The sequence below is a fragment of the Nerophis lumbriciformis genome, linkage group LG20, assembly GCF_033978685.3.
Source record: "Nerophis lumbriciformis linkage group LG20, RoL_Nlum_v2.1, whole genome shotgun sequence".
Lineage (NCBI taxonomy): Eukaryota > Metazoa > Chordata > Actinopteri > Syngnathiformes > Syngnathidae > Nerophis > Nerophis lumbriciformis.
In genome coordinates, this window is record NC_084567.2 from 7,746,841 (window position 1) to 7,772,995 (window position 26,155).

The 26,155-nt window shown below is 39.5% G+C and overlaps 2 protein-coding genes across 3 annotated transcripts in view; one reads left to right on the forward strand and one right to left on the reverse strand.

Moving 5' to 3' along the window:
• LOC133619315 (uncharacterized) overlaps window positions 1-26,155 on the reverse strand; it is a 329,516-nt gene that overhangs the window by 51,263 nt on the left and 252,098 nt on the right. The gene's annotated exons all lie outside the window — the stretch shown is intronic.
• Window positions 24,594-26,155, forward strand: part of LOC133619291 (uncharacterized) — a 169,559-nt gene continuing 167,997 nt past the window's right edge. The window contains exon 1 of one of the 2 annotated variants that reach the window (XM_061980257.2): window positions 24,594-24,933. In XM_061980257.2, the coding sequence (XP_061836241.1) occupies window positions 24,825-24,933 (109 nt within the window). In that variant the 5' untranslated portion in view covers window positions 24,594-24,824. The remainder of the gene's footprint in view (window positions 24,934-26,155) is intronic. The other variant, XM_061980254.1, reaches the window with a different exon arrangement.

The window sequence follows — 26,155 nt, forward strand, 5'->3', positions numbered from 1 at the left end:
TCGAAAAAAACGAAAATAACAGAGCTGATTTGACTCGGTGTTTGAGAAAATGGCGGATTGCTTCCCGATGTGACGTCACGTTGTGACGTCATCGCTCCGAGAGCGAATAATAGAAAGGCGTTTAATTAGCCAAAATTCACCCATTTAGAGTTCGGAAATCGGTTAAAAAAATATATGGTCTTTTTTCTGCAACATCAAGGTATATATTGACGCTTACATAGGTCTGGTGATAATGTTCCCCTTTAAAAAAAAAAATCCTTTATGATGGACTATATTAGGAAATCTGAAATAGCTTTTACTAAAACCCCTATTAGAAACATTTCCACAGATGTGAATAATGCATGTATGCAGCATTTTCATTCTGCTTTAATTCGACTTCTTGCTAGGAATACGCTTGTTTGCACAAATTATTCTCGAGTCTTGAAGCCAATACTGAACATTCTTAACCAAATTGTGTTAAAAAAAAAAACATCAATAAAAACACACAATAGACTTTATTTGACAGAAGAAACATCAATTATTGATGTGGATTGTGAAGAACCATATCTTTGTTATTCAAGTGTTTGAATATGTTTTCTTCCATTTTATGGAATTATTTTGGTTTATGTGACATCACGTGGGTTCACTTCCTGTTGTATGTAGACACGTCATGTATGGATCTTCATTTTTACCTTTACTGTATACAAACCATATTTAATTTCCATATGAGTTGGGAAATTGTGTTAGATGTAAATATAAACGGAATGCAATGATTTGCAAATCATTTCCAACCCATATTCAATTGAATGCACTACAAAGACAATATATTTGATGTTCAAACTCATAAACATTATTTTTTTGTGCAAATAATAATTACCTTAGAATTTCATGGCTGCAACACGTGCCAAAGTAGTTGGGAAAGGGCATGTTCGCCACTGTGTTACATGGCCTTTCCTTTTAACAACACTCAGTAAACGTTTGGGAACTGAGGAGACACATTTTTAAGCTTCTCAGGTGGAATTCTTTCCTATTCTTGCTTGATGTACAGCTTAAGTTGTTCAACAGTCCGGGGGTCTCCGTTGTGCTATTTTAGGCTTCATAATGCGCCACACATTTTCAATGGGAGACAGGTCTGGTCTACAGGCAGGCCAGTCTAGTACCCGCACTCTTTTACTATGAAGCCACGTTGATGTAACACGTGGCTTGGCATTGTCTTGCTGAAATAAGCAGGGGCGTCCATGGTAACGTTGCTTGGATGGCAACATATGTTGCTCCAAAACCTGTATGTACCTTTCAGCATTAATGGCGCCTTCGCAGATGTGTAAGTTACCCATGTCTTGGGCACTAATACACCCCCATACCATCACAGATGCTGGCTTTTCAACTTTGCGCCTAGAACAATCCGGATGGTTCTTTTCCTCTTTGTTCCGGAGGACACGGCGTCCACAGTTTCCAAAAACAATTTGAAATGTGGACTCGTCAGACCACAGAACGGATTCAAGTTGCACCAGTGGCCCAAAGATGCGAAAGTGGCAAGAAATTGGATGTTGTTCCGCACACTTTACAGACGAAAGCTATGCTACGACAGAGATGGCAAGAATGTGTGGATATCCTGCGACACTCAAAGCAGATGCATTTTCAACGATAAAGTCAAAGAAATCTGCCGCCAGACCCCCATTGAATCTGCCGGAGTGTGTGAGCAATTCAGGGACAAAGGACCTCGGTAGCACGGCAAGCAATGGCGGCAGTTTGTTTCCGCAGACGAGCGAGCTAAACACCCTGGATGTCTTGGCTCACACCGTCCCTTATGCCATCGAAGATGATCAAGAGAAGAATATTGACCCTAGCTTCCCTGGCCTGCTGACATGAGGGTATGTCTACAGAATATATTAATTGATGAAAATTGGGCTGTCTGCACTCTCAAAGTGCATGTTGTTGCCAAATGTATTTCATATGCTGTAAACCTAGTTCATAGTTGTTAGTTTCCTTTAATGCCAAACAAACACATACCAATCGTTGGTTAGAAGGCGATCGCCGAATTCGTCCTCGCTTTCTCCCGTGTCGCTGGCTGTCGTGTCGTTTTCGCTTGCATACGGTTCAAACCGATATGGCTCAATAGCTTCAGTTTCTTCTTCAATTTCGTTTTCGCTACCTGCCTCCACACTACAACCATCCGTTTCAATACATGCGTAATCTGTTGAATCGCTTAAGCCGCTGAAATCCGAGTCTGAATCCGAGCTAATGTCGCTATAGCTTGCTGTTCTATGCGCCATGTTTGTTTGAGTTGGCTTCACTATGTGACGTCACAGGAAAATGGACGGGTGTATATAACGATGGTTAAAATCAGGCACTTTGAAGCTTTTTTTAGGGATATTGCGGGATGGGTAAAATTTTGAAAAAAACTTTGAAAAATAAAATAAGCCACTGGGAACTGATTTTTAATGGTTTTAACCCTTCTGAAATTGTGATAATGTTCCCCTTTAATATGATTCTTATGAGAATAAATATAAAAATAGAATGTAAAAACAATGACAGCAAACCAAATACAAGCCCAGTTCAGTGCAGTTGGGGCACATGTGCAAGGCAGAAGGGGTCTTAATATATATTTTTTTCTACATTTAAAACACTTCTTTGTGGTCTATAAAACATGTAATCGTGGTTCCATAGTCAACATTTTGCTGCAAAGACCTTTATCTGAAAACAAGCCGTTTTGAGACGCCAGGTTGCAAGATGCAAATTTCCCACTCCTCCCACTGCAGCCATGTTTGTAGTTTCAGAGAGAAGCTTCTCGCAAGCTACTGGGGGGAAAAAAGTATCTTACATTACTACAGTTATATTCAACTGCCCGGGAATCTGTGCTGAGCAGCTGGCTGCCATCTTCCTGCAGATCTTCAGCTCATCACTGGAACTGTGCCAGGTGCCCTCGCTTGCTTCAAAGCCTCCACCATCATCCCAGTCCCAAAGAAAACCTGCCATCACCGGACTCAATGGCATCTATAGCCGTGAAGTCCTTTAGGAAAGTGTTTTTCAACCACTGTGTCGTGGCACACTGGTGTGCCGTGAGATATTGTCTGGTGTGCCGTGGGAAATTTTGCAACTTCACCTAATTGGTCCAAAAAATATTTTTTGCAAATCAATAATTATAGTCTGCCGTTGTCGAGTGTCCTGTGCTGTATAGAGCTCGGCAGGTTAACCATGTAATACTCCATATCAGTAGTTGGCAGCAGGTAGTTCATTGCTTTGTAGAAGTCAGAATGCGTCGAGGATGGTTTGTCGTGATCCCAATATGCAGAGCACAGCGGTAGTCGGCGTGCAGGTAAAATGGTATGCAATGATTAAGCCAAAAATGAACAAAAAGGAAAGGAAAAGGCACTGGAGCTTAGGGATGGCTATGCAAAACGAAAGCAAAACTGAACTTGCTACAAGGTAAACAAAAACAGAATGCTGGACGACAGCAAAGACTTACAGCGTGTGGAGCAGAGATGGCGTCCACAAAGTACATCCGTGCATGACACGATAATCAACAATGCATACTTGCCAATCTTGAGACCTCCGATTTCGGGGGGTGGGGGCGTGGTTGGGGGCGGGGCTAAGAGGGGAGGAGTATATTGACAGCTAGAATTCACCAAGTCCAGTATTTCATACATATATATATATATATATATATATATATATAAGAAATATTTGATTTTCAGTGAATTCTAGCTGTATATATATATATATATATATATATATATATATATATATATATATATATATATATATATATATATATGTATGTGTGGGAAAAAAATCACAAGACTATTTCATCTTGTGATTTTTTTTCCCACACATACATATATTGCGCTCTACTACGGTATCGAGCACTATTTTTTGGATAACCTTATTAAGACATATATATATATATATATATATATATATATATATATATATATATATATATATATATATATATATATATATATATATATATATATATAAATAAAAGAAATACTTGAATTTCAGTGTTCATTTATTTACACATATACACACACATAACACTCATCTACTCATTGTTGAGTTAAGGGTTGAATTGTCCATCCTTGTTCTATTCTTTGTCACTATTTTTCTAACCATGCTGAACACCCTTTCGCAGGTACCCAGAAAGGTTTCGAGTACCACCAAAAAAACGGAATCTCTGAAGACAGTATAAAAATCTGTGTTAAAGGTGTACAAATACTGTTTGTATAATAAGCATGTTATTTTATTTTTTTTTACAAATGAGGGTTAAGAGTTCAGTACTAAAAAAAAAAAGAAGAATGTGGCTTAAGTACAGTTTTTTAATTGAGCTGCTGCATTTTTTGGTTGGGTTGTTTATTTATTTTGAGTAACTTCTATACATTTCTAAAAGGGGAATAATGTAATAGAGTTATCTATATTTGTCTGTTGCCATCTCCTGGTGAATGTTGGCTATAGCGTACTGGGGCTCCTTTTTGGTTGGCCAACGATTTACGTGGTGTTGCGCACCTGACGTCACTCAGGTCCGCATGGAGCTGGAGGGGGTGTGGCTTCCAGCTCCGCCTGAATTTCGGGAGATTTTCGGGAGAAAATTTGTCCCGGGAGGTTTTCGGGAGAGGCGCTGAATTTCGGGAGTCTCCCGGAAAATCCGGGAGGGTTGGCAAGTATGCAACAATGTCCCCACAAAGAAGGATAGCGTACGCACAACTTAAATAGTCTCGATTGCTAACACAAAGCAGGTCAGGCAATTGCACTCAAAGGAAGGCGTGAAGCTGCTACAGGAAAACACCAACAAAACAGGAATGAAGGGTCCTCCAAAATAACAGCGCAAGACAGGAACTAAAGCACTACACACAGGAAAACAACAACAAACTCAAAACAAGGCACGACAACCTGGTGGAGTTTTATTTTTTGACCTTTTCTGCTGGTGGTGTGCCTCCGTATTTTCTTTATTAAAAAAATGTGCCTTAGCTCAAAAAAGGTTGAAAAACACTGCTTTAGGAGACTGGTGTTGCGCCACCTGAAGGACATCACAGGTCCCCTGCTGGACATTGAGCAAACAGATCAGTGGAGAACGCAGTCAACATGGGACTGAACCACATGCTGCATCACCTCGACTCCGCTGTCTGGTTTGGCTCAGCAACCAAGCTGGACAGATACCGACTGCAACGGACAATTAGGACTGCAGAAAAGATCTTCGGTGTCGACCTTCCACCCCATCCAGGACTTATACCGATCCAGGGTCAGGAAAAGGGGAGGTAACATCACTGAAGGCACCTCACACCCTGGTCAAAAACTGCTCAAACTCGTCGTCTCTGGCAGGCGATACAAAATCGCAGTCCTTCTCAAATACTGGTGTGGTGGAATTTCTGACCTTTGTACCATATTTTGTGTCTGTCAAAGTCCGGAAAGAGAGCGAGGTGGAAAAGTATTAAGGAGGACACTACAGTAGTGGAATGTCTGCTCCTTTCTCGTTTTTCTATTCTGTACCATTGGAAGAGCATATGTGGGTTAGAGTTGAACGTATGGTCGGTCTGACCCATCCATCCATCCATTTTCTACCGCTTATTCCCTTTGGGGTCGCGGGGGGCGCTGGGGTCTATCTCAGCTACAATCGGGCGTAAGGCGGGGTACACCCTGGACAAGTCGCCACCTCATCGCAGGGCCAACACAGATAGACAGACAACATTCACACTCACATTCACACACTAGGGACCATTTAGTGTTGCCAATCAACCGATCCCCAGGTGCATGTCTTTGGAGGTGGGAGGAAGCCGGAGTACCTGGAGGGAGGGAACCCACGCAGTCACGGGGAGGACATGCAAACTCCATACAGAAAGATCCCGAGCCCGGGATTGAACCCAAGACTACTCAGGACCTTCGTATTGTGAGGCAGATGCACTAACCCCTCTTCCACCGTGCTGCCCGTCGGCCTGACCATTGTACAAAATGTTTTGATGGTTTGTTATGGCCAACGTTCCCTCTAAGGTGCGCGCATGTGCAATTGCGCACTGCTCACGCGTCCTCTGCGCACAGCAAATGAATGCCGCGCAGAAAATCAAAAATCCCATCTGAACTCTAAACAAAATAAACACATTACAATTTATTCTGTATGATTTTGCAGCTCTATACTCTCGGCAGGGTCCTTGAGGGTGCATGGGAGTTTGCCCAACCAGTCTACATGTGCTTTGTGGACTTGGAGAAGGCATTTGACCGTGTCCCTCGGGAAGTCCTGTGGGGGAGTGCTCAGAGAGTATGGGGTATCGGACTGTCTGATTTTGGCGGTCCGCTCCCTGTACGATCAGTGTCAGAGCTTGGTCCGCATTGCCGGCAGTAAGTCGGACACGTTTCCAGTGAGGGTTGGACTCCGCCAAGGCTGCCCTTTGTCACCCATTCTGTTCATAACTTTTATGGACAGAATTTCTAGGCGCAGTCAAGGCGTTGAGGGGATCCGGTTTGGTGGCTGCAGGATTAGGTCTCTGCTTTTTGCAGATGATGTGGTCCTGATGGCTTCATCTGGCCAGGATCTTCAGCTCTCGCTGGATCGGTTCGCAGCCGAGTGTGAAGCGACTGGGATGAGAATCTGCACCTCCAGGTCCGAGTCCATGGTTCTCGCCCGGAAAAGGGTGGAGTGCCATCTCCGGGTTGGGGAGGAGACCCTGCCCCAAGTGGAGGAGTTCAAGTACCTCGGAGTCTTGTTCACGAGTGAGGGAAGAGTGGATCGTGAGATCGACAGGCGGATCGGTGCGGCATCTTCAGTAATGCGGACGCTGTATCGATCTGTTGTGGTGAAGAAGGAGCTGAGCCGGAAGGCAAAGCTCTCAATTTACCGGTCGATCTACGTTCCCATCCTCACCTATGGTCATGAGCTTTGGGTTATGACCGAAAGGACAAGATCACGGGTACAAGCGGCCCAAATGAGTTTCCTCCGCCGGGTGGCAGGGCTCTCCCTTAGAGATAGGGTGAGAAGCTCTGTCATCCGCGGGGAGCTCAAAGTAAAGCCGCTGCTCCTCCACATCGAGAGGAGCCAGATGAGGTGGTTCGGGCATCTGGTCAGGATGCCACCCGATCGCCTCCCTCGGGAGGTGTTTAGGGCACGTCCGACCGGTAGGAGGCCACGGGGAAGACCCAGGACACGTTGGGAAGACTATGTCTCCCGGCTGGCCTGGGAACGCCTCGGGATCCCCCGGGAGGAGCTGGACGAAGTGGCTGGGGAGAGGGAAGTCTGGGCTTCCCTGCTTAGGCTGCTGCCCCCGCGACCCGACCTCGGATAAGCGGAAGAAGATGGATGGATGGATGGATGATTTTGCAATGCAACTCTGTGAGTGACAGGTGACAACAAGAGTGGCCCCAATGAATAAAACAATCTTTGTCAACACAGTTCAATTATCGTCTGTCGAGACACTTTACGGACAGGAATTCCATCAATCACTTTATTGAGCAAAACTGTTTGTAACCACACCAAAAACATGAGTAAAAAAAACTTTTTATCTATAAAAACTGGTAATTTTCTGCCATACAAACCAGGCTTAAACCAACGTTATCATCCGTCGTTTCAACAGAAGCCGCTCGCTCTGGTACCTTGGGGAACATGCTTTATGTGCCGTACCAGAATATGATGAAGCCTATGTAGCGCTTGGCTTCACTGTAACCACAGTGGGAGACGAGGAAAGACCAGTGCATACTTGCCAACCCTCCCGAATTTTCCGGGAGACTCCCGAAATTCAGCGCCTCTCCCGAAAACCTGCCGGGACAAATATTCTCCCGAAAATCTCCCGATTTCAGCCGGAGCTGGAGGCCACGCCCCCTCCAGCTCCATGCGGACCTGAGTGAGGACAGCCTTTTTTCATAACGGGAGGACAACAGGGTGACAAGAACTAAATCATCCAGACTAGAGATAAATTGTATTATTATGTTTATCTTACCTAAAAATAAATATATTTATTAATTAAAAAAAAACAAAAAACAAAATACATTTTTACTATATTTTGCTAAAAACATCAAAATTAATTGTATTTTTATTTGTATTTTTTCGTGACTCCTTATTACATCCAGCCATAGAATTATACATTAAAATAAACATATTTGAAATAATTGATTTTAAATCATCATAATAATTCATTTAAAAAGACCATATTTAATTATTAAAATAATTGCTTGTTTATCAACAACTTTAGCATTTTATTCATTACATTTTGAAACTCTCAGAAGCCAAGTTATGTTACATTCCTTAATATTTATTTATGCAAGTTTGAAGTATCAATTATCTAAACACAGTTTGTTTGCATATTTTCAGGATGTAATCTCTCTCTCTCTCTATATATATATATATGTATGAAATACTTGAGGTGGCGACTTGTCCAGGGTGTACCCGCCTTCCGCCCGATTGTAGCTGAGATAGGCTCCAGCGCCCCCCGCGACCCCAAAGGGAATAAGCGGTAGAAAATGGATGGATGGATGGATGAAATACTTGACTTGGTGAATTCTAGCTGTCAATATACGCCTCCCCTCTTAACCACGCCCCGCCCCCGACCACGCCCCTACCCCCCACCTCCCGAAATCGGAGGTCTCAAGGTTGGCAAGTATGGACCAGTGTGTTGTTTCCTTTAATGTTAATTAGCGTACAATGTTATGCAGAGGTATAGTTATAACAATTTTATCCACAAATTATAATATTTACAGTCATGGTGGAGAGTGGGGGGCAAAATATTTACTTCTTCCAGAAATTGTACAGTAAGTGATTTATGAATGAAAATATGTAGGTCATACTGGCTCACCTGCACTGGCTTCCTGTGCACTTAAGATGCGACTTTAAGGTTTTACTACTTACGTATAAAATACTACACGGTCTAGCTCCAGCCTATCTTGCTGATTGTATTGTACCATATGTCCCGGCAAGAAACCTGCATTCAAAGAACTCCGGCTTATTAGTGATTCCCAGAGCCCCAAAAAAATCTGCGGGCTATAGAGGGTTTTCTATTGGGGCTCCAGTACTATGGAATGCCCTCCCGGTAACAATTAGAGATGCTACCTCAGTAGAAGCATTTAAGTCCCATCTTTTTTATTTATTTTTTTATTGACATCCAGCATCAGACATTCCTATTCATTACATCATATTCACATCAATCATATATCTATTGTCTGCCCTAATTTCAAAATAGTTTTGTTTATATCCCACCCATACCACTCACCCCCCCCCCCCCCCAAAAAGAAAGAAACAACAACAAAAAACAAAGTAATATCAACAAATACATCAATTAAATAAACAAAAAAATAAAGAAAAAAAATAAAATTAAAATAAATAATACATTAATAATAATGGTAATCAGAAATAAAATAAAATATAGATACCTATATATATATATATATATATATATATATATATATATATATATATATACATACATACATATACACTTGTATGGAGTAATCCCCCCTTTTTTTTCTTTTTTTTTGGCAATACAATCACTAATTCGAAAAATTAAAGTCAGGTTTATGGGGCGTGACATAGTTGACCCAATTTTACCAGTATGAAGTAAATTTCTCCAATTTATAATTAATAAAGGCGGTTATCTTCTCCATTTTATATATGTCCATTGTTGTTTCCATCCATTGCTTCAAAGTTGGGCTCTCCTGGGATATCCATTTCCTAGTAATGCTCTTTTTACAAGCCACCAGTAGGATATTCATTAAGTGTTTATCTTTCTTCAGCCAGCCCTGAGGTACATGTCCAAAAAACAAAGTTTTACTTTCGAGGGGTATTTCACGTTTGAAAATATCCTGTAGAGCTTGGTGTATCTCTTTCCAATAGTCCTTTATGGTGGAGCAGGCCCAGAAAACATGGTAGTGATTTGCATTTGAATTCCCACAATTTCTCCAGCAGGCAAGGGAGTTGTTATCATAGTGAGACTTCTGAGAAGGTGTAATACAAAATCTGATCAAACTTTTCCAGCCAAACTCCCTCCACTTGGGTGAGCTGGTACAAGTCCATTGATATTTCCATATTATTGTCCATTCTTCCTCAGATATAGTTATACCTCCTTCCTTCTCCCATTTTGTTTTAATATATGAAGTTGAATATGATTTCATATTCAACAGACCCTTATACAAGCATGAAATAGTTCTATTAATAATTTCTGAATTGTAGGCTTTTGTAAACAGTTCAATCAAACATATACTCGTCTTTGTGACACTTTTCATCTTCATATTAACAAAATGTCGCAACTACAAATATCGATAGAAGTCTTGGTTTTCTAATATATATGTCCTTTTAATAGTTTCAAAACTAAGCATTTTTTTAAATCTTTCATTACACTACATAAAGCTGTTATACCCTTAGATATCCAGTCCTTAAATCTTGAGTCTAATTTATTAGGTGTAAACTCTGTATCATAGGCACACCATTTAAGAACTGCAATATCACTCTCGAGTTTGTATTCCTTTTTAATCATTTTCCACACTTTAAGGGTCCATTTCACCCATGGGTTATCAATATTATTTATGTGGGTTTGTAAATTGCTATCCGCCAGGATTGCTTGTATAGGGATGGAGGGCATTTCTTCTTCAATAATTTTCCATTGAGCAATGTATGACGGGTTGCACCAGCATATCACTGCTCTCATCTGGGCTGCAAAATAGTAATATCAGAGGCAAGGTAAACCCCATCCTCCCTTTTTGTTTGACCAATTGTAAAGTTTTGAGACGAACTCTTGGCCTTTTACGTTGCCATATATACCTTGATAGCATTTTGTCCCATTCATTGAATTGGTTTTGGTTAATCTCTATTGGCAGGGTTTGAAATAGGTACAGCAGTCTTGGCAGTACATTCATTTTAATAGAATCAATTCGAGAACTAAGGCTAAGAAAATGAATAGTTCCATCTTGCTATGTCATCTTTTATTTTATTATGTATGGGTAGATAATTGTATTCTGATAATTTTGTTAGATCTAAGTCCCATCTTAAAACTCATTTGTATACTCTAGCCGTTAAATAGACCCCCTTTTTTAGACCAGTTGATCTGCCGTTTCTTTTATTTTCTCCTCTGCCTCCTCGCCGGGTTACTCTGGTTCCGGTGACCATGGATGAAGTGCTGGCTGTCCAGCTGTGCATCGGTTGGGGACGTCTCTGCACTGCTGACCCGTCTCCGCTCGGGATGGTCTCCTGCTGGCCCCACTATGGACTGGACTCTCACTACTATGTTAGATCCACTGAGGACTGTTCTTTCACAATATTATGTCACTCGACATCCATTGCTTTCGGTCTCCCCTCGAGAGGGGGGGGTTACCCACATATGCGGTCCTCTCCAAGGTTTCTCATAGTCATTCACATCGACGTCCCTTATGTGGGCTCTGTACCGAGGATGTCGTTGTGGCTTGTGCAGCCCTTTGAGACTTTTGTGATTTAGGGCTATACAAATAAACATTGATTGATTGATTTATCAACTAAAATACAAGCTAAACATTAACACATACACGCATCAATCTATAAAAATGTATATATATAGCAATTATCACAATTGTTTAAGAGCAGCTGGTTTAAAAAAAAATGGACGGATGCCTCAAAGGGCTTCACAAAGTCACAACGACGAAAGGGTGTGTGTCCACAAAATCTGTATTGGTTGTACCCACACCTTTATCTGTGTCGTGTGGGGTCGTCTGTGTTCCTGCACAAAGAAAAGAGAAACTGTTTTGCCTACTTTCACTGCGAGTGTTACAGTACTTTACAAACCTTTACTTCTGACATGCGGCTGGAGGGTCTTCATGGAAAGCTGTGTCCCAACGGAGCAAGTCTTTGCGGATTGTGTCTGGCAGACTTTGTCACAAGATCTCCGCTGGCTTGTTCCGGCTCTCTGTGGAAACAGAGAGCCTTTAATGTGTGCAGTAAGCTGTTGGAGATCTTTTTTTCAGTCTGTTGTGGCCAGTGCCCTGCACTTTGCAGTGGTTTGCATACACGCTTCGCTTTGTTTTGACACACATGGCGGACGTTGTCGGATGACGTCATCGGAAACCTATCTATTGTGTGTAGAATTTTTAGGAAAAAAATTAGTATATTTCATTTTGGAATAGGGCTGTAACATGAGAAAATGTTGGAAAAGTGAAGCGCTGTGAATTGTTTCCGAATGCACTGCGTGATCCAGTTCAAGAACCGGTTCAAACACATTTACAAAGTACAAATAAAAACAATCCTGATAAACGCTTATTGAAAATTAAATAATCTTAGTCATCTCATTATGTGAATCACAATTCAGCTATGAGAACTGTTGCGTTATTCATTGATTTAAATTGTGTTACAAATTGAGAACAAGAAGTGAACAAACGTGTTAGTAATTGCTACGCATTGATTGATTGATTGAAACTTTTATTAGTAGATTGCACAGTGAAGTACATATTCCGTACAATTGACCACTAAATGGTAACACCCGAATACATTTTTCAACTTGTTTAAGTCGGGGTCCACGTTATTCAATTCATGGTAGTGGAAAGGGGGTAGGAATAAATCAAATCTGCTTCTTCCTACTCCTTTTTTGGACATGGTGTAATGACTAATTGGAAACATGTGATGTATGATCTTGTAAATATATGCATATTCGAAAAAAACAACATTTTATAGCTAATCTGAAAAAAAAAAAATGTCCACAATAGGGCTGCAACAACTAATCGATTATAAAAATAGTTGGCGATTAATTTAGTCATCGATTCGTTGGATCTATGCTATGCGCATGCGCAGAGGCTACTTTTTTAATTATTTTTTATTATTATTTGTTATTATGTAAACAGGGAAAGTCCAAATAAAAAGAAGCGGCGTACAATCTTTCGCCAAAGCGTGGGTGACGACACTGTAAGAAGTTACAGGTCGACACGTTTCTCCTCAATTGAGCCAAATTGAATTCTGTCTCTGTTGGATTCTTTGCTTCTTGTCCTGTTTAAAGGGGAACATTATCACAATTTCAGAAGGGTTAAAACCATTAAAAATCAGTTCCCAGTGGCTTATTTTATTTTTCGAAGTTTTTTTCAAAATTTTACCCATCACGCAATATCCCTAAAAAAAGCTTCAAAGTGCCTGATTTTAACCATCGTTATATCATACTTGCCAACCTTGAGACCTCCGATTTCGGGAGGAGGGGGGTGGAGGGTGGGGGCGTGTTCGGGGGTGGGGCGCGGCGTGGTTGGGGGCGTGCTTAAGAGGGGAGGAGTATATTGACAGCTAGAATTCACCAAGTCAAGTATTTAATACATATATATATATATATATATATATATATATATATATATATATATATATATATACATACATCCTGAAAATATGCAAACAAAGATGTGTTTAGATAATTGATACTTCAAACTTGCATAAATAAATATTAAGGAATATAACATAACTTGGCTTCTGAGAGCTTCAAAATGTAATGAATAAAATGCTAAAGTTGTTGATAAACAAGCAATTATTTTAATATTTAAATATGGTCATTTTAAATGAATTATTATGATAATTTAAAATTAATTATTTCAAATATGTTTATTTTAATGTATAATTCTATGGCTGGATGTAATAAGGAGTCAGAAAAAAATACAAATAAAAATACAATTAATTTTGATGTTTTTAGCAAAATATAGTAAAAATTTATTTAGTTATTTAAAAAAATATATATATATATATATTTATTTTTAGGTAAGATAAACATAATAATACAATGTGTCTCTAGTCTGGATGATTTAGTTCTTGTCACCCTGTTGTCCTCCCGTCGTGAAAAAAGGCTGTCCTCACTCAGGTCCGCATGGAGCTGGAGGGGGCGTGGCCTCCAGCTCCGGCTGAAAAACGGGAGATTTTCGGGAGAATATTTGTCCCGGGAGGTTTTCGGGAGAGGCGCTGAATTTCAGGAGTCTCCCGGAAAATTCGGGAGGGTTGGCAAGTATGCGTTATATACACCCGTCCATTTTCCTGTGACGTCACACAGTGATGCCAATATAAACAAACATGGCGGATAGAACAGCAAGGTATAGCGACATTAGCTCGGATTCAGACTCGGATTTCAGCGGCTTAAGCGATTCAACAAATTACGCATGTATTGAAACGGATGGTTGTAGTGTGGAGGCAGGTAGCGAAAACGAAATTGAAGAAGAAACTGAAGCTATTGAGCCATATCGGTTTGAACCGTATGCAAGCGAAAACGACAAAAACGACACGACAGCCAGCGACACGGGAGAAAGCGAGGACGAATTCAGCGATCGCCTTCTAACCAACGATTGGTATGTGTTTGTTTGGCATTAAAGGAAACTAACAACTATGAACTAGGTTTACAGCATATGAAATACATTTGGCAACAACATGCACTTTGAGAGTGCAGACAGCCCATTTCAGGCGCGCTAAGAACATATATTTTTCTACGATTTCAGCACTCAGGTTAACCATACCTAAATAGACACAAAATACTGCATTACACAAGACTACCCAAATGTAAATAAATAAATGTTTTTAAGCTAAATTATTGGTAAACACAGTTTATGTATACTAATTTACGTAAAACCACGAGTAATGAATAAAGTTTTCATCAATTAATATATTCTGTAGACATACCCTCATCCGCTCTCTTTTCCTGAAAGCTGATCTGTCCAGTTTTGGAGTTGATGTAAGCATCTGCTTTGAGTGTCGCAGGATATCCACACATTCTTGCCATCTCTGTCGTAGCATAGCTTTCGTCGGTAAAGTGTGCGGATCAAACGACTGACCATTTTGTCAGCTTTCCCCACAGCCTCGTATTTTGAACAAATTTCGTCTAATTTCTTGCCACTTTCGCGTCTTTGGGCCACTGGTGCAACTTGAATCCGTCCCTGTTCGTGTTGTTACACCCTCCGACAACACACCGACGAAAGTGAGAAAATGGCGGATTGCTTCCCGATGTGACGTCATCGCTCCTAAAGCGAATAATAGAAAGGCGTTTAATTCGCCAAAATTCACCCATTTAGAGTTCGGAAATCGGTTAAAAAAATTTGTGGTCTTTTTTCTGCAACATCAAGGTATATATTGACGCTTACATAGGTCTGGTGATAATGTTCCCCTTTAAACATTTCTGTCAACGAAGATTTGCGTCAGCCTGCGACACATAGTCATTTTGATAGTAGGCTAATATAGCTAATTACACTTACATCATGTGTTGTCCTCATTATAACACTTACTGTATATAAGACTTTTAAAGTCATTTTGATGGTAGGATAATATAGCTCACTGGATCGGTTCCCAGCCGAGTGTGAAGCGACTGGGATGGGAATCAGCACCTCCAAGTCCGAGTCCATGGTTCTCGCCCGGAAAAGGGTGGAGTGCCATTTCCGGGTTGGGGAGGAGATCTTGCCCCAAGTGGAGGAGTTCATGTACCTCGGAGTCTTGTTCACAAGTGAGGGAAGAGTGGATCGTGAGATCGACTGGCGGATCGGTGCGGCGTCTTCAGTTATGCGGACTTTGTATCGATCCATTGTGGTGAAGGAGGAGCTGAGCCGGAAGGCAAAGCTCTCAATTTACCGGTCGATCTACATTCCGCTTACATAGGTCTGGTGATAATGTTCCCCTTTAATAGATGTCATCAGTGTTTGAACCTGGCAGTAACTTGTAATCTAACTTAGTTACTTTTAAAATCAACTAATCAGTAAAGTAACTAAGTTACTTTCTAAAAGGAGTAATCAGTAGTCATTAATCATATTAGTTTTTCAAGGTAACTGTGGCAACACTGCTCGTTACCAACTCCAATGCTTCTTCGACCTAAGTTTGTAAACAATAAACCAAAGCGACATGCTATGCTCGGAGTTATGTAGCTAACTAATAACTTTTGATATAACATTCCAAATATTTTGCATAGACTGCTCTGCAATTAAAAGTAGTGTTTATGAAAAACATGATTTATATTGCTAGAGGTTGGTAAGTCTGCTTACTTTAAATCGAGCTAACATTTCTAACTTCCTGGCCATTACTTACCGTGTCATTGTCTCCTCCACAGCCATAAATAGTCGGCACCGACCCGGGCATTAAAATGAGTTTTTCTGAGAATCCGTCCTGATACTGGCCCAGGTTGGAGAAGCAGCAATCTTCGAAGTGGTTCGCACACACGAAGAGATACTTCTTCCCACATAAAGGCACATTGCCACGAAACACAAACGTTAGCCAGGCTCTTTTTACCTTTTCCGACGAGGCAGAAAGTGTTGTGTATAGCGACCTGTGTTGGTTCACGCAACCAATGACGGAACATTTTCGTTCTACGTGTCTTCGTATCTTGGGCATTTTGGCCCTCGCACTGTAATGCTGAAAATGGCTCGAGCAAAAGCGGTTCACGCATGCGCGGAATGACGTCAATTCCGTCGACTTGTTTTACGGCACTGGCCGCCGTCGGCATAGACATCTTATAAGTAGACGCAGCATCGAGCGCTACTGCCTACTGACGCTGACGAGACGCGGGGCCGCCATCTTGGAGTGGTGATCCGCTCCACTCAGTGCAATTCATTTGGCAGGAGCAATGAACTGTTAATTCATTTTACCTCACTGAACACCACTGATTTTCACGCGCTTTTGTGTCATACGTGTAGCTATGATAAAGGACACATGCTTTATTATTCATAGTTTGCTTAACAGTAATATAATATTATTATATGCTACAAGTGACCAGACGTCCGAGATCAAAACTGGGAATATAATCCCAGAGAAGGGGGAAAAAACGGTCAGCTATTTTTAAATTGAAGAAACAATATGATTTGGTTATATATCACACTTGCCAACCCTCCCGAATTTTCCGGGAGACTTCCGAAATTCAGCGCCTCTCCCAAAAACCTCCCAGGACAAATTTTCTCCCGAAAATCTCCCGAAATTCAGGCGGAGCTGGAGGCCACGCCCCCTCCAGCTCCATGCGGACCTGAGTGACGTGTCGACAGCCTGTTTTCACGTCCGCTTTCCCACAATATAAACAGCGTGCCTGCCCAATCACATTATAAGTGTAGAATGATCGAGGGCGAGTTCTTGGTTTCTTATGTGGGTTTATTGTTCGGCCGTTTTATTAACGTCCTCCCAGCGCGGCAACAACACACAACAGCAGCAGTCACGTTTTCGTCTACCGTAAAGCAGTTTGTCTGCCGTAAACAGCAATGTTGTGACACTCTTAAACAGGACAATACTGCCATCTACTGTACATGCATATGTGACAATAACATCTATGGCTTTTAGAGAGTGCAGTGCACAACTGCGCACACAACAAGGAGACGAAGCAGAATGCATCATCAGAGAGGGTGTTCAGCATGGTTCGAAAAATAGTGACAAAGAATAGAACAAGGATGGACAATTCAACCCTTAACTCAACAATGAGTAGATGAGTGTTATGTGTGTGTATATGTGTAAATAAATGAACACTGAAATTCAAGTATTTCTCTTATTTATATATATATATATATATATATATATATATATATATATATATATATATATATATATATATATATATATATAAAATAAAATAAAATAAAAAGTATATATATATATAGCTAGAATTCACTGAAAGTCAAGTATTTCTTATATATACTTGGTGAATTCTAGCTGTAAATATACTCCTCCCCTCTTAACCACGCCCCCAACCACGCCCCCACCCCAACCACGACCACCCCCGACCCCCCCCCCCCCCCCCCCCCCCCCCACCTCCCAAAATCAGAGGTCTCAAGGTTGGCAAGTATGTTATATATACATACATAAACAATGTATGAATACATTAAATATCTATATATCTTATAGACTGTATCTCTGTTGCTGCAGCAGCAGAGAGTTTATTCCGTTTGATTGATTGATTGAAACTTTTATTAGTAGATTGCACAGTACAGTACATGTTCCGTACAATTGACCACTAAATGGCAACACCCGAATAAGTTTTTCAACTTGTTTAAGTCGGGGTCCACTAAAATTGACCGTCTTGACACTTTGTATTGATATTTTGTATTACATTCTTCCCTTAAATGATAATGTTTACAGTGATTGTTTTATATGTATTTTTTATGTATGTCGCTTTGGATAAAAGCGTCTGCCAAATACTTAAACATAAACATATATAAACACCTGAAAGTCTTTATATCAGCTAAAACCATACTTGCCAACCTTGAGACCTCCGAATTGGGGAGATTGGTGGGGTCGGGGGGTTAGGTGGGCGGTGTTGGGGTGGGCGGGGCCGGGGGCGGGGTTAAGGGGGAGGAGTATATTTATAGCTAGAATTCAGTGAAATTCAAGTATTTCTTATATATATATATACTTGACTTTCAGTGAATATATATATATATGTAGTTTATTATATATATACATACATATAAATAAAATAAATACTTGAATTTCAGTGTTCATTTATTTACACATATACACACACATAACACTCCTCTACTCATTGTTGTATTTGAAAGTGCAATGCTTTGCAGCCAGTAGCACAGCCTTTGAAGGAGCATAGGTATGGGCAGTGTAATATTCTGGGTTGGAGTCAATAACCAGGCGAGGTGATGAAGTTAGGTCTCTTTATTTCATACTTCAGAACCGACTCCCACACTTGCCGTCAGGGTGCGCAATACAACGTAAACCGTTGGCCAACCGAAAAGTAACCACAGAACACTATACCCAACATTCACCAGGAGATGGCAACAAACAACTTAGATCACTCTATTCCAGGCAGCATCTGTGAAATTTAATTTGCAGGAAAGGAGTGAGTTTAGGGTTGAATTGTCCATCTTCGTTCTATTCTCTGACTGTCACTCGTCGTCGCCACGACTGTCTCTTCTTCGTCTCCTTCTTGTTGTGAGTGCAGTTGTGCACTCTCCAAAAGCCGTAGATGTTATAACGTGACTGGGCCGGCACGCTGTTTGTATGGAGGAAAAGCGGACGTGACGACAGGCTGTCCTCACTCAGGTCCGCACAACCTGGAGTGGGCGTGCCTTAAGTCCGGCTGGAAATTGGGAGAAATTCGGGAGAATGGTTGTCCCGGGAGATTTTCGGGAGAGGCACTGAACAGCCGCCTTTCATGGAAAACAGAGACAATACAGAATTACACCCAAAACAAAGCGTATAAAGACATCAATTGTCTCCAGAATGTATCATAGTTAAAATATGATGCTCTGATTGAATTAAATAGGAGCTGTATGCATTATAAGACATGACAGCTAGTTTGCTGTTGGTGAATCACATGTACATTTTTGGAAAATAAATTGTTGGTCAGTGTTATATTAATAATATTTGTTTTACAGTAGAGATATCCGATAATGGCTTTTTTTTGCGGATGTCCAATATTCTGATATTGCCCAACTCTTAATAACCGATTCCGATATCAACCGATGCCGATATATACAGTCGTGGAATTAACACATTATTATGCCTAATTTTGTTGTGATGCCCCGCTGGATGCATTAAACAATGTAACAAGGTTTTCCAAAATAAATCAACTCAAGTTATGGAAAAAAATGCCAACATGGCACTGCCATATTTATTATTGAAGTCACAAAGTGCAATCTTTTTTTTAACATGGCTCAAAACAGCAGCTTGGAATTTAGGACATGAGGAGGTTGAGGTGGGCGGGGTTGAGGTGGGGGGGGGGGGGGGGGGGGTAGGTGGTAGCGGGGGGTGTATATTGTAGCGTCCCGGAAGAGTTAGTTTTGCAAGGGGTTCTGGGTATTTGTGCTGTTGTGTTTATGTTGTGTTACGGTGCGGATGTTCTCCCGGAATGTGTTTGTCATTCTTGTTTGGTGTGGGTTCACAGTGTGGCGCATATTTGTAACAGTGTTAAAGTTGTTTATACGGCCACCCTCAGTGTGACCTGTATGGCTGTTAACCAAGTATGCCTTACATTCACTTTTGTATGTGAAAAGCCGTAGATAATATGTGATTGGGCCTGCACGCAAAGGCAGTGCCTTTAAGGTTTATTGGTGCTCTGTACTTCTCCCTACGTCCATGTGTCACAACGGTGTTTTAAAAAGTCATACATTTTACTTTTTGAAACCGATACCGATAATTTTGAAACCCATTCCGATAATTTCCGATACTACATTTTAAAGCATTTATCGGCCAATAATATTGGCATTCCGATATTATCGGACATCCCTATTTTAAAGCATTATTGTGTCTGTTGTAATCTAAGTCAGTGTTAAGAAAAATGACAAATAAAGTCTCGGTTTTGATTGATTAATTGATTGAGACTTTTATTAGTAGGTTGCACAGTGAAGTACATATTCCGTACAATTGACCACTAAATGGTAACACCCGAATAAGTTTTTCAACTTGTTTAAGTCGGGGTCCACTTAAATCGATTCATGATACAGATATATACTATCATCATAATACAGTCATCACACAAGATAATCACATTGAATTATTTACATTATTTACAATCCGGGGCCAAAGGTGGGGGGGGGGGGGGGGGGGTTGGTTGTTATTATCAGTCATCAACAATTGAGAACAGAGAAATGGATATTGGAACAGTGTAGGTCTGACTTGGTAGGATATGGACAGCAAGTAGTGGCAGAGAGAGAGAGAGAGAGAGAGAGAGAGAGAGAGAGAGAGAGATCAGAAGGCATGACATGATGACATCAGCGTGTGACGTCACGGATTGTGGAGGACAGTTTGGGACAGCATGGTGGCCAGCTATTGAGTCGTCTGTTTTCATCGCAAAATTCCACAGTGTTTGGGGACGTGGCTAAGAGGGGAGGAGTATATTTACAGCTAGAATTCAATCACCAAGTCAAGTGTTTCATATATATATATATATATATATATATATATATATATATATTTCAAGTATTTCATATATATATATATATATATATATATATATATATATATATATATATATATATATATATATATATATATACAGAGCCGGCCCAAGGCATAAGCGTACTAAGCGCTTGCTTGGGGCCCCGCGGCCACCAGGGGGCCCCCAAAAGCAATTAACAAAAAAATTTTATTTTTTATTTTTTGCATGTACGAGTCTGACTGATGATTTCTAAATGATCAAAGATATATTATTGTACAAAAACACAATTTTAGGTCAACATTTTTGCACATTGCTGTTTCAGGTTTTTGTTACCAAAAATAATAAAGTGAATCAGAATCAGCTTTATTGTCCAGTTATGTTTAACACACATGGAATTTAACTTCAGTAGACTGCGCTCTCTTTGTACAAAGTAAACATTAAATATGAACAATTAACTAAAAATATAAACTAGTAATTAAAGACTAATATGTACAAGACTGATGAGACAAGATGACACTTTTACTGTAAATACAAAGCTTTATCACTTGGACTGTTCAACCCCAGGCCACTCTTGTAGCTGAATGTTTTCTACATTTTAAGATTAGGAACCATATGTGGCACTCTGGACATCATTCGTTCATTCATTGGTATTATTTATGTTCTTAACTGGGCCACCCCCATATCTTTATAAACGACATGTCATTTGTAAAGACATGCCAGGCTGACAATAGGATAATGTAAACAACACTGCCAGAGCCGCAATGAGTTTATATATTATTTATATATTATTGGCAGAAATAGAGGGCCCCAAAATCAAATTTTGCTTAGGGCCCCATGGAGGCTTGGGCCGGCACTGTATATATATATATATATATATAAGAAATACTTGACTTGGTGATTGAATTCTAGCTGTAAATATACTCCTCCCCTCTTAGCCACGCCCCCAAACACGCCCCCGCCCCACCTCCCGAAATCGGAGGTCTCACATATATATATATATATATATATATATATATATATATATATATATATATATATATATATATATATATATATATATATATATATATATATATGTATATATATATATATATATATATGTATATATATATATATATATATATAAGAAATACTTGACTTTCAGTGAATTCTAGCTATATATATATATTTATTTTATTATATATATATATATATATATATATATATATATATATATATATATATATATATATATATATATATATATATATATATATATATATATAAGAAATACTTGACTTTCAGTGAATTCTAGCTATATATATATTTATTTTATTATATACATATATATATATATATATATAAGAAATACATGACTTTCAGTGAATTCTAGCTATATATATATTTATTTTATTATATACATATATATATATATATATGTATATATATATATATATGTATATATATATATATATATATATATATATATATATATATGTATATATATATATATATATATATATATATATATATATATATATATATATATATATATATATATATATATATATATACATATATATATATATATATAAGAAATACTTGACTTTCAGTGAATTCTAGCTATATATATATTTATTTTATTTGATATATATATATATATATATATATATATATATATATATATATATATATATATATATATATATATATATATAAAATAAATACTTGAATTTCAGTGTTCATATATTTACACATATACACACACATAACACTCATCTACTCATTGTTGAGTTAAGGGTTGAATTGTCCATCCTTGTCTATTCTCTGTCACTATTTTTCTAACCATGCTGAACACCCTTTCGCAGGTACCCAGAAAGGTTTCGAGTACCACCAAAAAAACTGAATCTCTGAAGACAGTATAAAAATCTGTGTTAAAGGTGTACAAATACTGTTTGTATAATAAGCATGTTATTGTTTACAAATGAGGGTTAAGAGTTCAGTACTAAAAAAAAAGAAAAGAATGTGGCTTAAGTACAGTTTTTTAATTGAGCTGCTGCATTTTTTGGTTGGGTTGTATATTTATTTTGAGTAACTTCTACATTTCTAAAAGGGGAGAAATGTAATAGAGTGATCTATGTTTGTCTGTTGCCATCTCCTGGTGAATGTTTGCTATAGCGTACTGGGGTTACTTTTAGGTTGGCCAACGATTTACGTGGTGTTGCGCACCTGACGTCAAGTGTGTGAGTCTGTTCTGAAGTTTACAGTAAAGAGATGTACTTCATCACCTCGCCTGTTTATTGCCTCCAACTCAATATATTACAACAACATTGCTGTTTACGGCAGACGAACTGCTTTATGGTAGAATAAAACATGACTGCTGTTGTAGTGTGTTGTTACCGCGCTGAAGGGACGTTAATGAAACTGCCTAACAATAAACCCACATAAGAAACCAAGAACTCGCCATCGATCATTCTACAGTTATAATGTGTTTGGGCAGGCACGCTGTTTATATTGTGGGAAAGCAGACGTGAATACAGGCTGTTGACACGTCACTCAGGTCTGCATGGAGCTGGAGGGGGCGTGGCTTCCAGCTCCGCCTGAATTTTGGGAGATTTTCGGGAGAAAATTTGTCCTGGGAGGTTTTCGGGAGCGGCGCTGAATTTCGGGAGTCTCCCGGAAAATCCGGGAGGGTTGGCAAGTATGTAATACAGTCATTACACAAGATAATCATCAGAGTATATACATTGAATTATTTACATTATTTACAATCCGGGGTGTGGGATGTGGAAAGGGGGGTGGGGGGTTTGGTTTGGTTGTTATCATCACTTCAGTCATCAACAATTGTATCATCAGAGAAATGTATATTGAAACAGTGTAGGTCTGACTTGGTAAGATATGTACAGAAAGTAGTGGACATAGAGAGAGAGAGAGAGAGAGATCAGAAAGCATAAGAAAAAGTATCTACATTTGATTATTTACATTTGGTTATTAACAATCCGGGGAGGTAGGATGTGGAAGGGAGGGTGTTAGTTTAGGGTTGAAGTTGCCTGGTGTGATGTTATGTGCCAGGGAATATAAGAACTACACTACCCAGCATGCAACAGGAATGATGAGCATGCGCGGTAGCCCAGAAGGTGGAATGTGGCCATGCCTGCAGCTAGAATGTTGTTATGAGCACGCTTTATGAGTAAACGTTTAGAACTCAGCCAACACGCCTCGTCTGCATTATTTACTAATAGACAGACAACACACCTGGAGGTGTACTTTTAGTGTGGTTTTGAAGGAGGATAGAGATGCCCTTTCTTTTACACCTGTTGGGCGCGCATTCCACATTGATGTGGCATAGAAAGAGAATGAGTTAAGACCTTTGTTAGTTCGGAATCTGGGTTTAACGTGGTTAGTGGAGCTCCCCCTGGTGTTGTGGTTATGGCGGTCATTTACGTTAAGGAAGTAGTTTGACATGTACTTTGGTATCAGGGAGGTGTAGCGGATTTTATAGACTAGGCTCAGTGCAAGTTGTTTTACTCTGTCCTCCACCCTGAGCCAGCCCACTTTGGAGAAGTGGGTAGGAGTGAGGTGTGATCTGGGGTGGAGGTCTAGAAGTAATCTGACTAGCTTGTTCTGGGATGTTAATAATAATAATAATAATAATAATAATAATAATAATAATAATAATAATAATAATAATAATAATAATGTTCCCTCTTACATGTGAAAAGTAATCCCCCGTGACCGATTCTCCACGGTCCACCGATTTGCACAAGAACACGTCGCACAATACTCTGCCATCGTGTTCTTTCTGCTGCTCAAAGAGGAGTAGAAGACCGGTTCAAGATGGCGGCCGACCTTCCTGCGCCCCAGCACCCAATGCGGCATCTATTCATGTGAGTAATCTATTCACGTGTGACGTCTATGGCTGAGGCTGCAAGGCGGAAAAGAGCAAGATGGCGGAGTGAGCGACGTGGCTTTTTCAGGGAAGTTTCGCATTTGCGATCTTACGGATATATAGATTCAAATACAGCATCAGATATCACAGGATCTGTCTTTTCCAAAGCCCGTGGAACGGAAATCGGGTTTGAAGCGATGGAGCGATATGTGAAGTGAAGATTGAAGACGTGATAGAAGATGGACGACTACTGCTATGCTAAGATGGCGACGTCCGCTAAAAGAGAACATGAAAGAGAATCAGAAACTTCCAGCAAATCACCAACGGAGATAAAGACGAAAGACGAAGGTGAGAGAGTTAAAGTTTCCAACAACGTATTTTTGAAAGCTATCGTAATCTCCGAAAAGAGCAGTGACGAGGAATTATCCGACTTTTTTGAACAATGTTGCATTTAAAAAAAAAAGTTATTAAATTGCATAAAGTCAAAATCTCATTATATTTTCATTCTTCGAACGTGGACATTTTTATCAATAACTTGGGACTAAATAAATAAGTAGCTGATAGCAACTTAACCTAACCCCCCATATACTCCGATGATTAACTTGTGTGAGGACTGTGTTATGCTGATAGTCAGATGTGGGTAGAGTAACCAGAAATTGTACTCAAGTAAGAGTACTGTTACTTTAGAGATGTATTACTCAAGTAAAAGTAAGGAGTAGTCACCCAAATATTTAGTATGTTGTGAAAAAACTACTCAAGTACTGAGTAACTGATGAGTAACATACACACACACACACACACATATATATATATATATATATATATATATATATATATATATATATATATATATATATGTATATATATATATGTATGTGTGGGGAAACAAATCACAAGACTATTTCATCTCTACAGGCCTGTTTCATGAGGGGGGGTTCCCTCAATCATCAGGAGATTTTTTATATATATATATATATATATATATATATACATACATTGATATATACAGTATATAATTTATATTTATTTATTTAGCTTATTATTGATTTTCCGGGAGACTCCCGAAATTCAGCGCCTCTCCCGAAAACCTCCCAGGACAAATTTTCTCCCGAAAATCTCCCGAAATTCAGGCACACAATATAAACAGCATACCTGCCCAATCACGTTATAACTGTAGAATGATCGAGGGCGAGTTCTTGGTTTCTTATGTGGGTTTATTGTTAGGCAGTTTCATTAACGTCCTCCCAGCGCAGTAACAACACACAACAACAGCATTTCGTCTACCGTAAAGCAGTTCGTCTGCCGTAAACAGCAATGTTGTGACACTCTTAAACAGGACAATACTGCCATCTAGTGCATTTGATGAAAGCACTTTTTGCGTGCCACACAGCACATCATTAGTGAGGGCGTTCAGCATGGTTAGAAAAATAGTGACAAATAGAACAAGGATGGACAATTCAACCCATAACTCAACAATGAGTAGATGAGTGTTATGTGTGTGTATATGTGTAAATAAATGAACACTGCAATTCAAGTATTTCTTTTATATATATATATATATATATATATA